Source organism: Candidozyma pseudohaemuli, assembly GCF_003013735.1.
Source record: "Candidozyma pseudohaemuli strain B12108 chromosome Unknown scaffold00003, whole genome shotgun sequence".
Taxonomy (NCBI): domain Eukaryota; kingdom Fungi; phylum Ascomycota; class Pichiomycetes; order Serinales; family Metschnikowiaceae; genus Candidozyma; species Candidozyma pseudohaemuli.
In genome coordinates, this window is record NW_020194437.1 from 375,274 (window position 1) to 388,274 (window position 13,001).

At 46.3% G+C, this 13,001-nt stretch overlaps 4 protein-coding genes and 1 non-coding gene across 5 annotated transcripts; 1 reads left to right on the forward strand and 4 right to left on the reverse strand.

Annotated features, from left to right (window-relative positions):
- Positions 1–48: 48 nt before the first annotated feature.
- C7M61_001935 (uncharacterized protein) lies at positions 49–1,242 on the reverse strand (the record flags this gene model as incomplete). Its single annotated transcript, XM_024857327.1, has 1 exon — positions 49–1,242. One exon carries the CDS (start codon positions 1,240–1,242, stop codon positions 49–51), a length of 1,194 nt encoding a protein of 397 aa, XP_024714463.1.
- Positions 1,243–2,197: 955 nt separating this feature from the next.
- On the reverse strand, positions 2,198–3,322 carry ERG6 (sterol 24-C-methyltransferase; the record flags this gene model as incomplete). Its single annotated transcript, XM_024857328.1, has 1 exon — positions 2,198–3,322. The coding sequence occupies one exon, from the start codon at positions 3,320–3,322 to the stop codon at positions 2,198–2,200; it is 1,125 nt and encodes a 374-aa protein (XP_024714464.1).
- A 355-nt stretch (positions 3,323–3,677) lies between these two features.
- Positions 3,678–7,025, reverse strand: YCG1 (condensin subunit; the record flags this gene model as incomplete). Its single annotated transcript, XM_024857329.1, has 1 exon — positions 3,678–7,025. The coding sequence occupies one exon, from the start codon at positions 7,023–7,025 to the stop codon at positions 3,678–3,680; it is 3,348 nt and encodes a 1,115-aa protein (XP_024714465.1).
- Positions 7,026–7,877: 852 nt separating this feature from the next.
- Positions 7,878–12,620, forward strand: C7M61_001938 (uncharacterized protein; the record flags this gene model as incomplete). Its single annotated transcript, XM_024857330.1, has 2 exons — positions 7,878–8,544; positions 10,318–12,620. The coding sequence occupies 2 exons, from the start codon at positions 7,878–7,880 to the stop codon at positions 12,618–12,620; spliced, it is 2,970 nt and encodes a 989-aa protein (XP_024714466.1).
- Positions 9,965–10,036, reverse strand: C7M61_001939. The gene has a single exon. It is a non-coding gene; the product is annotated as a tRNA-Gly (tRNA).
- Positions 12,621–13,001: the final 381 nt, after the last annotated feature.

Sequence of the window (13,001 nt, forward strand, 5' to 3'; positions counted from 1 at the left end):
ATGGCGTTCAATCGTAGATAATACATTTGCGAGTTAATGCTGATGGGCTCAGTTGTTGTTGTAGTGGATCTCGGGGATGATTCTTGCAGCCTGGAAGAAACAACGGGCTGCAGCACCAAGACCCATCAAACACTTTTGGGGCTTGCCGCCGTCGGAATCCTCACCCTTGAAGCCAACCTTTTTCTTGCCTTGGAACTCCTCCTTGTAGAGGTCGGCCTTCTCTGGGAAAGTTCCGTGGGGCTCGAAAGTCTGGATATAAAGGCCGTCCTGGGGGTCCTTGGCGTACTTGTAGTACATCAAGATGTTACGGAGCACCTCATCGTGGATGGCCTTGGGCAAACCCTCTGGAGCATCGTTGCCAACGTACAACAAGTAGTCAGCAAGACCCTCGATCAACAACTGCGTCCAGTAGTTGGGGTCACGCCAGTAGCGGAGCTCCATGGGGTAGTCTCTATCGAAGAATGGCACATTGTGGTCGATGGAGGCCTTGGCCAAGTCATCGGCAATGTTCTTCCACTTCTCGTCCTTGGTGATGTGCCACAAGTGGGCTGCACAGGACAAAGTGGTACCGGTGTTGTAGGTAAGCTTACCGTTCTCGAACTTCATGCCGTCAGGCTGCACACCATCGATGATACACTTGTCGTTCTTGTCTTGAAGAGTGTCAATCTGCCATTGGATGCACTTGGCGGCAAAGTCAATGTAAGTCTGGGCCTCGTCAGGGATGAACTTGGAGCACTGGAGGCACGCTTTGGCAACTTCAGCGGTAGTACAGGCATTGACGTAGGTCTTGGAAACGTGCCACTTGATACCGCCAATCTTGGGGTGCCAGCCGCCCATAAGGAATCTGGTCAATTCTCTGCCCTGGTCCAAAAAGCGTTTTTCGCCAGTCACCTCGTAAGCCGTGAGCATAGCACTAGCCACCTGGGCATCGTCATCGTAGTAGATATCGGTATCGTTACCGCCGTTTTCAGCAGCAGAAAAGCCCTTGGTGTGGTTGTTCTTGTAACGCTGGAAAGTGTCGATGGCAGGGCCAATAAGCGGTTTCAATTCAGGGTAGATTCTAGCACCATCCACAATAGCCTGAGCAGCGACAGAGACAGCCCAGACAACGAAGGTGTCATTGTTGTAACAGCCCAGGCATTTCTTGGGAGCCTTGAAAGTTTTTTTGTTGGGGTTGTAGAAGTAGAGCCACATGCCCCTGGTGATGGCGTAGCCTTCAAGGTTTGGGTTGGTGAGTGACATACTGAGAGATGGTTCTACAATGCACCGTTATCTGGGGACACGGCTCTTATATAGTTGCTGCGGGAGATTGCTCTTGAGGGGGCATTGTGCAGGAGGCACGAGTGTCGAAGATGCCCAAGCCCTGGTGGTTCTTGAAAGCGGGTGGGAATTTGGAGGCAAAGTTTCACTGGTTGTTTTGCTCACCTTTTCTGCTTTTCATTGGTGTAATCTGCTTTTTTCTGCGGTGGGTTTCCGAATTTCTAGGGCAGCTTCGCCTCGCATCTTGGCTGCAAATTGGCCCACGATAGGCAAATAGTGACGTTTTTCAGAGACATAGCAAGGTTTGCAACCAGAAAAAGTGACACAAACGGGAGGCAGCGAAGTTTAATAAAAATCATTAATTGGGTGATTTTTGGGCCATTTTGGAGCTGGTTCATTTACATTCACCGTGCTTTGATGATGGTGGGCTGAGCTGCCAAGATGGATGATCTTGACGAGATCCCGAAGACCGGGCCGGACGGCCCCAGGAGGTACTAATGAAAGAGGCTGAATTTCATTGAAGTTTGAAAATTATTATTTTACTTTGTTTTTTTTCGTCGTGGTTCAACGTCTTGGTTCAACTACACATTTGGTGAAAATTCACAGGTGAACGGCTGAGGAGGCTTCAACTACGCCTCCACCAAAATATGTAAAATTCAGAAATCTCAAGAAATCAAAAAGTTCACTACACCCTTCGCTGCAGCAAGCTTCTTTATCGTTTTACGTCACTTGCTGGCCGTTTTGCGGCACCATTGACCTGTCAATTGCGGACGTTAGCAGCTCTGCAGAACAATAACTATCCATGCACATGAGGCAACTCTAAACGAAGGTCTAAGACATCAACATGTCAAGTTTTCACGACAAGTCCATATTTCTACGACAAAGTGCTACAATCAACTCATTCGTGCGCTAGTTTATTAGTTATGCAAGCGGACGCTTACTTAGCGTCCAATGGCTTTCTCACAATGTACAACATCATGGGAGTGAACAACTTCTGCTCACCACCCTTCACCAAGTTCACGGCGGCATCCTCCAAGGCACCAGTGACCTGCTTGGAGCCCTTGGGTGCAACACCGAGCTTCTCCATCAAACCAACCATCTCAGTGGTGATGGTTCTACCGAAACGCGACGTTCTGAACACAGTGAAGTAGTCGCTCAATCTCTGCACGTACTTGAACTGGCCAGACAAGGGGTAGTACCATGGGATCTCGTCGTCAACGTCGGCACAGTCTCTCTCGTACTCAATCTCGAAACCAACGTTCTTGAGAGCCTGCTCGGCAACCTCTCTCTTGTACATCTTGGGGATACCGTCACCAACCTCGATACCGTAGGCGATCTTACGGTGCTCCTCGTTGGTCTCGTCGTACTTGTCGGTCATGACCCACTCGTAGACACCGAAGACTCCACCGGGCTTCAACACCTTGTAGATCTCGGAGTAGACACCCTCCAACACTGGAGCGTGCACAGTGGCCTCGATAGCGTAAACGGCATCGAACGACTCAGGCTCAAAGTCCATCTGCATGAAGTCACCCTTGACGTAAGACAACTTGTGGTCCAAGTTGTACTTCTTGGCGTAGTGGTTGGCTCTTTCGATCTGGTAGTCGTTGTTGTTCAAACCGACAATGGTACAGTCGGTGAATCTGCAGATCTCTCTACCGGGACCACCAACACCACAGCCGACATCCAAGACCTTCATGTCCTCGTTAAGGTTCATCTTGTGGGCCAAGTAGTGCTCGTGTCTGGCGGTGGCCTGTCTGAAGGCCTCACCCTTGTAGTAACGGGAAAAGTGGAAAGAAGAACCCCAACCGTACTCGTAGAAGTCAGTGACCAAGTTGTAGTAGTGGGAGGTCAACTGGGAGTAGTCGCCCAATCTCTTCTTCTCGTCATCCTCGGTCACACCACCGTCCCAGTGCTTGAAGTAACCGTTGTTGGCAACGTCAGCGGCATCCTTGGACTTGGACATGAGGGCGCCCAAACCGGTCTTGGTGTAAGAGTTGCCGTGCAAAGCCTTGGCAAACTCCTGGTCTCTCTCGTGGTTTTTTTCAGCCAAAGGCACAGACATGATTTAGTGTTGAACTAGAAAATCCGACTTTTGGAAATTCGGCTGGCTTGTGCGTTTATATAAACGCGCATGTAGCATTTTTTTTTTTTTTTTTTCTGGCGTCGCGAAAGTACCATCGTACCCTCGTTTAGCGCTGCGTTAGACGCATCTCGTATACTATGCGAGCCCTGCCATTTCATGCCATTCTGTCTAGAATAAGACACACGTTTGGAATTGTTTTGATAAGATTTGTAGCACTGCATGAGCGTTGTCAACGTGTCACTGTTGCCCGTGCGATAAACTGTGATAAATCCGAAAACGGAATATGGGCCTGAATTTCAGTGAAGCTATGGTCCAGCATACTTGGTTGAAGCGATCAGTTTCCAATATCGTAGTCGACATTTTCCTCCTCATCAAGCAACTGGTCGATTTCCGCTAGCTCTTTTTCTTGTGCCTTTTCTTTTTCTGCCTCTTTTTCTGCCTCTTCTTCACTTGCAGGACCCTCTCGTTCCTGGGGACCCTGGGGATCCTCGTCTCGTTTAGCAGCATTTTCCCCTTCGGCATCCGGAACTTCATTATTGCCGTTGAAGGAAGACTCGCGGGGTATGGAGGGACTACGTGATTTCATCATTGGTAGTCTGGCTCGTTCCTCGGCTTCATCAGCTTCAGCAGCCTCCACTAGTTCGTCCACCGTAACTCTGAACTTCTCAAAAACTCTCTCGGTAGGAGCGTCAAGATTGAATTCTGGATCATTCTTGTTGGTCTCGATTCTATCTTTCGTGTCGCTGATAGCCTCCTTTAAGCCTCTGAGTAGCGGAGCGCCGATTTCCTTATGCAAGGACAACTTGGGCAAATTCGTAATGATAAGCTTTTTGATCGCCTTAGGGGAGTCCTGCTCCACAATCTCCAAAAACTTCATCACTTGCCAAAGATGCGCTGCACTTTTCTTGTAGTCCTCCTCTCCAACATTGACAATTTCTCGTGGGTCACTCCAATAGATGTACTGCTGAAGAACCGTGCTTGGTGTCATGCCCTTCTCGAAAGTGTTAAATTTGCTATCAATGCTGAACATCTCGTAGAAGCAGTCGCCACTAACACTGCTTATCTTGGCTTGGTGCTTGGGGTGACTGAATGAGTAGACTGGAACACAGAAAGCCAAGATCTGCTTGAGCTCCTGGTTCTGGGCGTTGAGCGGATGGAAGTAGGCAATAAGAAGAGCACGTAAGAGTGAGCCCTCGTAATCAACTTCCTCGTCATCTTCTGCAACTTCATCTTTGCCAAAGTCCTCCATCAAGTCAGCAAGGAAGAGTTTGCACAAGCCTTCGGCGACAACAGCTTGCACTCTTGGGTGGTCAAACTCTCTCAACATAGTGTGGAAAAGTCTCGCAAGCGAAAGCGAGTCGACTGCAAATTCAGAGTCACCACCAAGGATACCTGCGCCGTGTGTAGAGAGAAGGTCGAAAACCACTTGAATTGCTAAAATTCTCAACTCCTCGTCAGCACTCTTCGATGCATACTGACCAAAGATTCTCAAGTTCTTCAATGTGAGGTAATTGTCTAGAAGAGACACCAAACCTAAGCATCGGACACCGAATCGTTTGACCTCCCAGTTAGCGCTACACATAGCTGGGCGAATCAATGTCTCGATAAGCGAGTCAAACTGATGTGTACTCGACACTGAGTCCTCTAAAAGCTCGAGGTAATGCTGAAGAACCATCAAACACTGAATGAGAAGATCTTCAGATGGAAGGGATGGTGCAACCTTTCTCCTCTTGCTGGACTCTTCAGTGTTCAGCTCGATGTCATCTTCATCCTCATCTGCAGCGCCATCATCTTCACCAAATAAAGAAGCTGCCGAGACAAAAGTCTGGTCGTTTTCCTCCATTCCAGAGTCACGGATATCAGTGATGATCTCAATGCACAAGTTTGAAAAATAGCTTTCATCATTGGAAAGCTGACGAAGAATTTGAACACATAGCACAATAAGCTTGTCTGGCAAGTTATCAGCAGCCAAAGTCTGCGAGATCAATGGTTGCAACTTTCTGGTACCAGCAATATCTGCAAAGTCACTCCGCTTGATAACAAGAAGAAGTTGTTCGATGATAAATTCTAAATGCTTCATCTGGTCACCGAAAGCCTTGAATTTTCGGGGGATTTCACTAGCTGATTCGTAGTAAGCTTCTCTCTCGTCCTCAAGATGCTGCATGGCCTTGGTATTTTTCTTGAGTGTGTCCTCGTCTTTGGAAAGATAATCTTGGATCTTCACCAATCTGTTTTTGAGGTCTTCGAGCTCCTTTGTCGACAGCTTGCTCTTCTCTTTGAGGCTAGCGATCTTTTCATTAATGGAATCGGTCGTGGCACCAGCCTTTTGGAGGTCGGCTTTTTTCGAAGCTAGGTGAGTCAAGTCATGTTTCGTGCGTTTGACTGTCTCGGTTAACGTTTCGATGTGAGATTGACCCAGACTCAATGCTTTTTCGTTCTTGGAAATTCTTCGAGCAAGGTCAGCCTGGTCAGCCTCTTTTTCGAGTATGTGTTGATTGAAGCGAGCCATCTTCTTGTTGAATGCAGTGTTTTCGTCTAGAAGTTGCTGATCACCTTGCATGAGCCTCTTGCGTAGCTTCAAATAGTCACTCAAGTATGATGCTAGCACTGTCAATTCGGGGAGACTCTTGTCAAGCTTGTTGTGAAGATTATGCGCATGACAGTAGTCGAGGAAGGTTCTGATGTAAAATGCTCTCTCTGAGTCAAGTTCACGCCATTGCTGTTCGGTAAACTCAACTTTGTCTAACGATTCAGAATGCTTATCGAAGTACTCGATCATGGCAGGCTCTGCCGCGTCGCTGTCCACGACATTGAGCCTTTCTAGAAGAGCCAAGATCTTCTCGTCGGTCATATTAAGCCAGGACTTAGTGAACATATTCACCGCTGCCTGTTTTACAGACGTTTCACGGTCATGTAGACCCCATTTAAGAAGGTTCTGGCGCAACTCGACATCAACTTCCTTCAAACTGCCAATTTCAGAGAACACTCTTCCGTAGACTAGTCTTCTATTAATGGCATTGGTGTCCCTGGCTCGGCGGAGTACTTCGGGGATTGTGTATCTGTTTTTCGTCACCGTGAGCATTGCAGCACGGCGTACCTCGGGGGACTCGTCGTGGTTCATTGCAGACACAATTGCCCTGACAGCATGGTTGGGTCTCTGATCACCGTTTTGGTCATGAAGCTGAAACATTGACATGGCAACAACCGACTGAAGCCTCACAATGTGCTCTTTGTCTCGAAGACCACGGCGCAAGGTGTACTCCAATGCCTTGTATAGGTCTTCGTCAATCTCAGGCACCGTATGGACGAGATATGCCAAAAACTGGGTGATTCTGTACCTCACATCCTTGAACTTTGACTCTGTACCACGAAGCAAGTGTCTCAAGAGAAACTCCACGAAAACAGTAGGAACCCCATCCTCCTCTTCAGCTGGACGAGACGGCGTCTTGCTCTCATCCTCGATCATCTTCTTCACAAACACCGTGACGAATTTGGCGATTCTGTCGGCCGCCGGCACGCCTTTCCGGACCTTCAACACCTTCAGCACGAGCTTGGTGAAATGGAAGTTGAAGCTTTCCTCGTAGTCCAACTCAATGGCTTTGGTTTGGATGTTTCGAAGCACGACCGCGAGTTTCCGATGGCCAGAGAGCGTCATTTGAGCATCCTGAAAAACATGAGACATGGCATTTTCAATTTCCGTTAGCGTCTGCATTTGCGTGACGCTTCGGGGCGTTGGCCGGGCGTGGTCCATGGAAAATGGCTTGTTGAAGTGTGTGTTTTGATGAGATCAAGACGTAAACAGCGCGCCTGGAGATGGTGTATGGAGATGAGCGTTGGACAATTGAAGAGTGAGAGGGAGGTTAATTTTTGTAGAATTTTTGGGAATTAGGCAAATTGCATTGGATACGTTTCATATGTTGATTTTTATATAAGAGAGAGATAATTTGGAAAAATAAGTTTGTATTGACGTCCTGGTTGGTGCCTATACTATTGCAATCAATGGCTGCGAAAAAGTTCACGCACTAGAGGCCTGTCAGATAAGTAAAATGCTTTCAATTCTGCAAACACCACAGGTCATGAATCGGCGTCTTTTCAAATAATTAACTTAAAGTCTTGATTATTGGCCAATTTCGATCATTCCAACATGACTTTTCAGCACAGAGTCAGATGATCATAGACAGTAGCCATGAGATGAACATTCGGAACTTTTGATTATGATTCTTGTTCATCAACTTCAAATTATAAAATGAATTTTAAATAAGTAAAGTAGTGCCTGACTTGCTTATCTCGTAAACTTGTGCCTGCTCAGGAAGGCTTATCGCAGCTTGCAGTATTGGATCTTGCGTCATAGAATGCGGCACGACTGAAACGGAACTCGTAATTGTGATGCACTATAAAGGGAGCAGATCTGCTCCATAAAACCGTTGAAGCTGGAATTTTTGAATTGTCCTGATTTGTTTGAATTGCTGTCCCTGGACCTCCTCAATAGTGCAAATCACATCAATTCGTCCTCCGGACGAATGCACCAACTTCGATGAATACACAGCACCTACTTTTTATAAGAAGGGCAGAGCACCTGGAGGACGTCGAGAACAAGATCTCTGCAATTCTCGAGAAAGATCTTTCTAAATATGTATCTCACGATGTCAGCACTTTCTACGTTGGCAAATCTCTGTGGACCGTTACAACACTTGAGCTAGGAGACATTCCACACCTTGATCCACAAATCGATAAAGCCCCTTTTATCGAAGAAGCAAGGAGAAGAGAAGGAATTGTGGGCTTGGGCTCGGGCCCCTACTTGGATGATGGCACTTGCAGAATCGTCCAATCGCTTATCAACAAGGCACAGCTACACGTGGATCCTTTCAAGGCCGTTAAATACTCAGACGTTTTCAGATTAGCCGTGAAACGTGGATCTCCATTTGCTCTTCTTACTCTTCGAGTCGGAAATATTCACATCCCGTATGAGCCGGGCTTTCAGAATCAAACAATGAGCGACTACTACAAATTTCATGCTCAAAAGGTCGTCTCTTCAATTACCGAGGAAAGCAATACTAGCGGAGCAGTACACGGAAAATTGGTTGTCACTTATAATCTTCCCACAGCATACGCTCAGCTCGGCATAACCAATGTCGTTGCACCCTCTGCTAGACTACCGGATGTCTTCAATATTCTGCTTAAACAACATGGATTGGCATTCTGTCATTGTAGGTCAGATATCCGAATACCCGGGGTTTCGATTGACCTTAAGGAATACACAACCTGCAATGTGATTCTTGAAGACGGATATGGGATTCAAACAGACGTTCGGACTCTCAATCTACAAAACATTAAATACGATGAGAAGATACGAAATTCGGAGTATGCGAGACTCAGAGGCGATATATCTGTTGATCTTCCTGGGAAGCTCTTTGACTGTAAGCTTCCAAACCTCGGACCCACATTCTTCTCGAACAATTGCACCAGAGGGTACGCCCTTGAGTTCTCAGTGACCGTTGAATGCCTAGAAAATAGGTGTCTGACTACATTCAAGGTTTCAACCAATATAAACGTTGCCGTTGAGACTTTCAAACGCAATGTTCCTTTTCCCATACAACAAGTTATAAAAGAACAAGATTTGGTACATATTGAAACGCTACCAAAATCTCCATATGTTATGCAAACTGTCAGCCAATCCGTACTTCAAAAAGCACGGGTAAATGGCTTACTAGAGCATCACACATGTTCCTTCGTCCATGATGAGGCAGTCGTCACAATATTCACAGTGTCACAATCGTCGGAGTCCGATATAAAATGTGTTTCAGAATCAAAATTCAAACGACCTGAAATTGACTATGCAAACGCGGTCATCTTCAGAAAAGAAGGCTACACTTTTGGAACATCCTACTATGCTCGTCAGCTTTTCAAATCACGGCATTTGTCGATCTTCAGTGACTTCAAAGACTTACACAAATATCTCCCCAACCAAAACGACTTTTGTCTTTACTTTATCAAGAAAAAACCATACGCTGCCCGTCATATCTTTGCAGAAGTTTATACCATTCGCTTGTCATGTCCCAAAACTTTTCATGTGGGACTCAAAATGATAAATATAGGGATAACTCATCGAAGAATTATGAAGGTAGGTGACAAGTTGGTGCAAAATGAACGAACGGGTACTTTGCTATCAGATACTTTCAGAGCTGTTGGAGGTCGAGCTTTTGAAAACAGATACGAATTTAATGACGAGCAAATTGTAACAATCCCAAATGACTTTGTTCGCTGCTCCTTTCCGGCATTATTCCCTTCATCCGTTTCTGACAACTTTTCCGTAGAATATCATTTAGTTGTGAAGTTGAAGGTTTCAGTTATGTCATTTCTGTCAGTCAAGGTAGTCGCTACGGATAGATTGACTGTCTATAATGATAAGCATAGTGAGTCCCTTCCGCCTCCACGCTATGATGAATGATTCGATAGGTTTTGTATGACTATTATGTAACCATCGACCCTATTCTTGATAGACTGACTTGGATTCTGAATGAACGCCAGGTTAATCGTTACCATGAAGCTATAAAAAAAATCAATTTGGTGGGTTAGCTCAAAGAAATTAATGACATATAGAGTGTAGTTGATCCAAAAAAATGAGTGGTACGGGAATCGAACCCATGTCTGCTGCTTGGAAGGCAGCAATGCTAACCATTACACCAACCACCCTTAATTCACTTTATAAGGCTAACTCTTTATTATATCACACAAAACAAAGCTTTTCTCAAAACTTACATTTTTGATTATACTTCCAAATTCATCAACCCATCATCTATCTCTCTGCGAATTTTCAGCCCTCTGCGAGCAAAATTGAGCGAGTTAGACCCACATCAACACCTTGACATCGCGCACTAACAAAAAAATCAGACCGAAGTATCTTATCAGCATATGGATCTCCCGACAGGTATGTCAGAATGGGCTCAATCTTTCTCAAAATTCGCTAACCTTAGACGCCATCTACGTCGATGTCACCGATCGATTTTTCCGATCCGTGGAAGGCATGAAGCCTGGAAATGTCGTCGCTTCCCAATACTTCGATATGCTCGAAGGATCAAGAGCTATAGAGATAGGGAACCTTCGTTTGGATACAGGGCTTATCAAATTGAAACAAGAGGAGATTATGTTTGACGCTGCGGCACCTCAAGACGTGGATAACGTGTTGGGCTCCATGAACCACATAACCATGCTGCTCATGCTGTGGTTTCTGGGACTGTCATTACCTGTTACACTCCTCAGTAATCGTTATGTTTTGGACTTTTTGCAGAGTTATCATCGCAGCGGTGGTCAATTGGACAAAACAAGCTTGGTGAACCACAGACTTCACAAGGACGGCTTCACGGAACTGGACCTGGACGAATCGCTATTGGTCAACAAGGTACTTCGAGCATTTGTCGCTGGAATCTGCAAATTTTCTGGAGTCGTCAGAGAGATCGCTTTGAATGTGCTTTATGACGAAGAGGACTTGACTACAAGAAACATGGACCTCGATATGCTCAGTGCAGTGGACCCAAGTGTTATTATAGAAACAATCGAGGAAGCTAAAGCATGGGTGCAAGGAAAGGAGAAATCAGGGCTGCTTATAGACTACCTATCCTTGGCAGCTGCATTGGTGTCCATTTGTGATGTTGTCCGCTCGACTATTAGCTTGTACTATCCTGGAGAGAAACTTTCATTTTCAAGCATCGGAAACATCAAGGACCTTGCCAAAAAGTTGGAGAACGAGACCCTTGGTCTTGGGCCTGAGCTCTCTGTCTCCAAATTTGTTCAAACTGATTGCAACAACAAGCATATACCATATGACAACTTCCTCGTTGAACAAAAACAGGCCTACACTGACTTGTGGAAGATGGCTGCCGAGATCGAAACGTTTGTCACTGCATTCTCCAAATTTGACAATGTTCGCCAGCTCCAGTCTTTCCTTCGCTTCAGCATGGCCCCTCGCATGACAGCCGATTATAGTTCCGTTGCACGTGGATTTTACCAGCTTTTCTTCATAAGAGACGACAAGTCCATTGTCGGTCTGGAGGAGTCTGTGGGCTCCACAGCAATAAGGCTCATGGAGAACTTGAGCTGCGCTGGAACCTCAGTGTTGGATACCGCTTCTTGGAAAATTCCTGAGGAGGATCCGTTCAAGAAAGAGCAAATGCATAGAGACGCTCTCTCTCGAATCGGAGCTCTCCTCGATGACATTGAAAATGCCATGTACAAAATGCTCTCCAATTACGGTAACAACAAGTGCAGACAGAGGCAGTTTGACAACCAGACCATTGTCATTTGGGATACATTGCAGTACACTTCTGAGAATCTTGAGCTTTACCTCTTCTCCAAGTTCGCCATTGGTGATAGGTTAGCTCCTGATTCCATGGAGCCTGCTCTTCCCGTCACAGCATTTGCATATCATACCAAGCTCAATGTGATGCTTGAGACTATTTTGAGTGGATTCGAACTAAACTTGTACAAACCTTTTGAAGCCGCTCAAATGTACTGGTATGCCTCGTACTTGGCCGAGAACGACCATGCCAACATCTCAGTTAGAGTCAAGCAAATTAATAACGGAAAACTTGCATCAGTTCTGAGTTTGGCGAAAAAGATTAAAAAGGCCAAGGCGGGTCCTAAAAAAGAGGAGTTTAAGAAGTTGCATAAAGCATTGACCGAAGCTGCTGTTCCACAGGTCAAGAGTAATTTGCTGTATATCGAGCAGTTCTTGGAGCCTTCGATTTTGGCTATCCAGATGCTTTGCATTGCGGTCTCCCAAACCTTGCTCTTGTACCAACTGCTTGGTGCAAACATGGGCAAACCGCCGGCGATTGTGGACGACGAGCTTTTGTACAATTTACGTATGAAGCCATGGCGCTCAGTGGAGGTGCCAGCATGTCCTAGCTTCACGGAGTATCAGGAAGCCACAGAGTTCTACACATCTTTCGATAAACTTGGTCCTGATATGAAGAAGCAGAGATATATCAACGTTATTGGAGATCTCAGGCGGAACTTCAGCGGATCTTTGCAGCTTTTGAGTGACATTGTTGAGAAGTTCGACGCTGACTCGATGAAGCCGTTCTTCAAGGGCTCCGAAAAGGACGCACGTTTGTGGTATGACAATATTCGAAAGGCGTGTGGGGCCTACCTAGAGGAGCTTGAGAGTCTTGAGCTGAAGATCAAGAGTGATTCCGTCGAGAGTGATACTAAGGTGAAGATCTCCGAAACGTTCCACGAGTACTTCCCCATCTACACCATGGTCACGAAGCAGAAATAGAGTCGCCTTCCGCCAGCATCTAAAAATAATCCTTCCACGAGCGAGATCTATACGTATGTCTCGAATTCAAAGTGGTCACATGCAGCCGGGGAAAGTCCGGGGTCGGCTCCGTGGGCTTCGCATTGGTCACGAAGTCCGAACCCGAGACCCAGAACGGGCCTGTTCCGGGGTGAAATTAACTCAAACAATACGCACGTCATTTCCGCTGGTCCCACGTAACTTGTGAAAGGGGAGGTGCATGGGTTAAGATGGCATACCTTGTGTAGCCGAGTTGCAGCCAGGGAGCAAGTGGTCTCACTGTGTGGAGGCCTCGCCCGTTCTCCAGCAATTTGCTGGGTCTGAGTTTGAGGCACAAAAGGAGAGCAAGCTAAGCTCGTAACC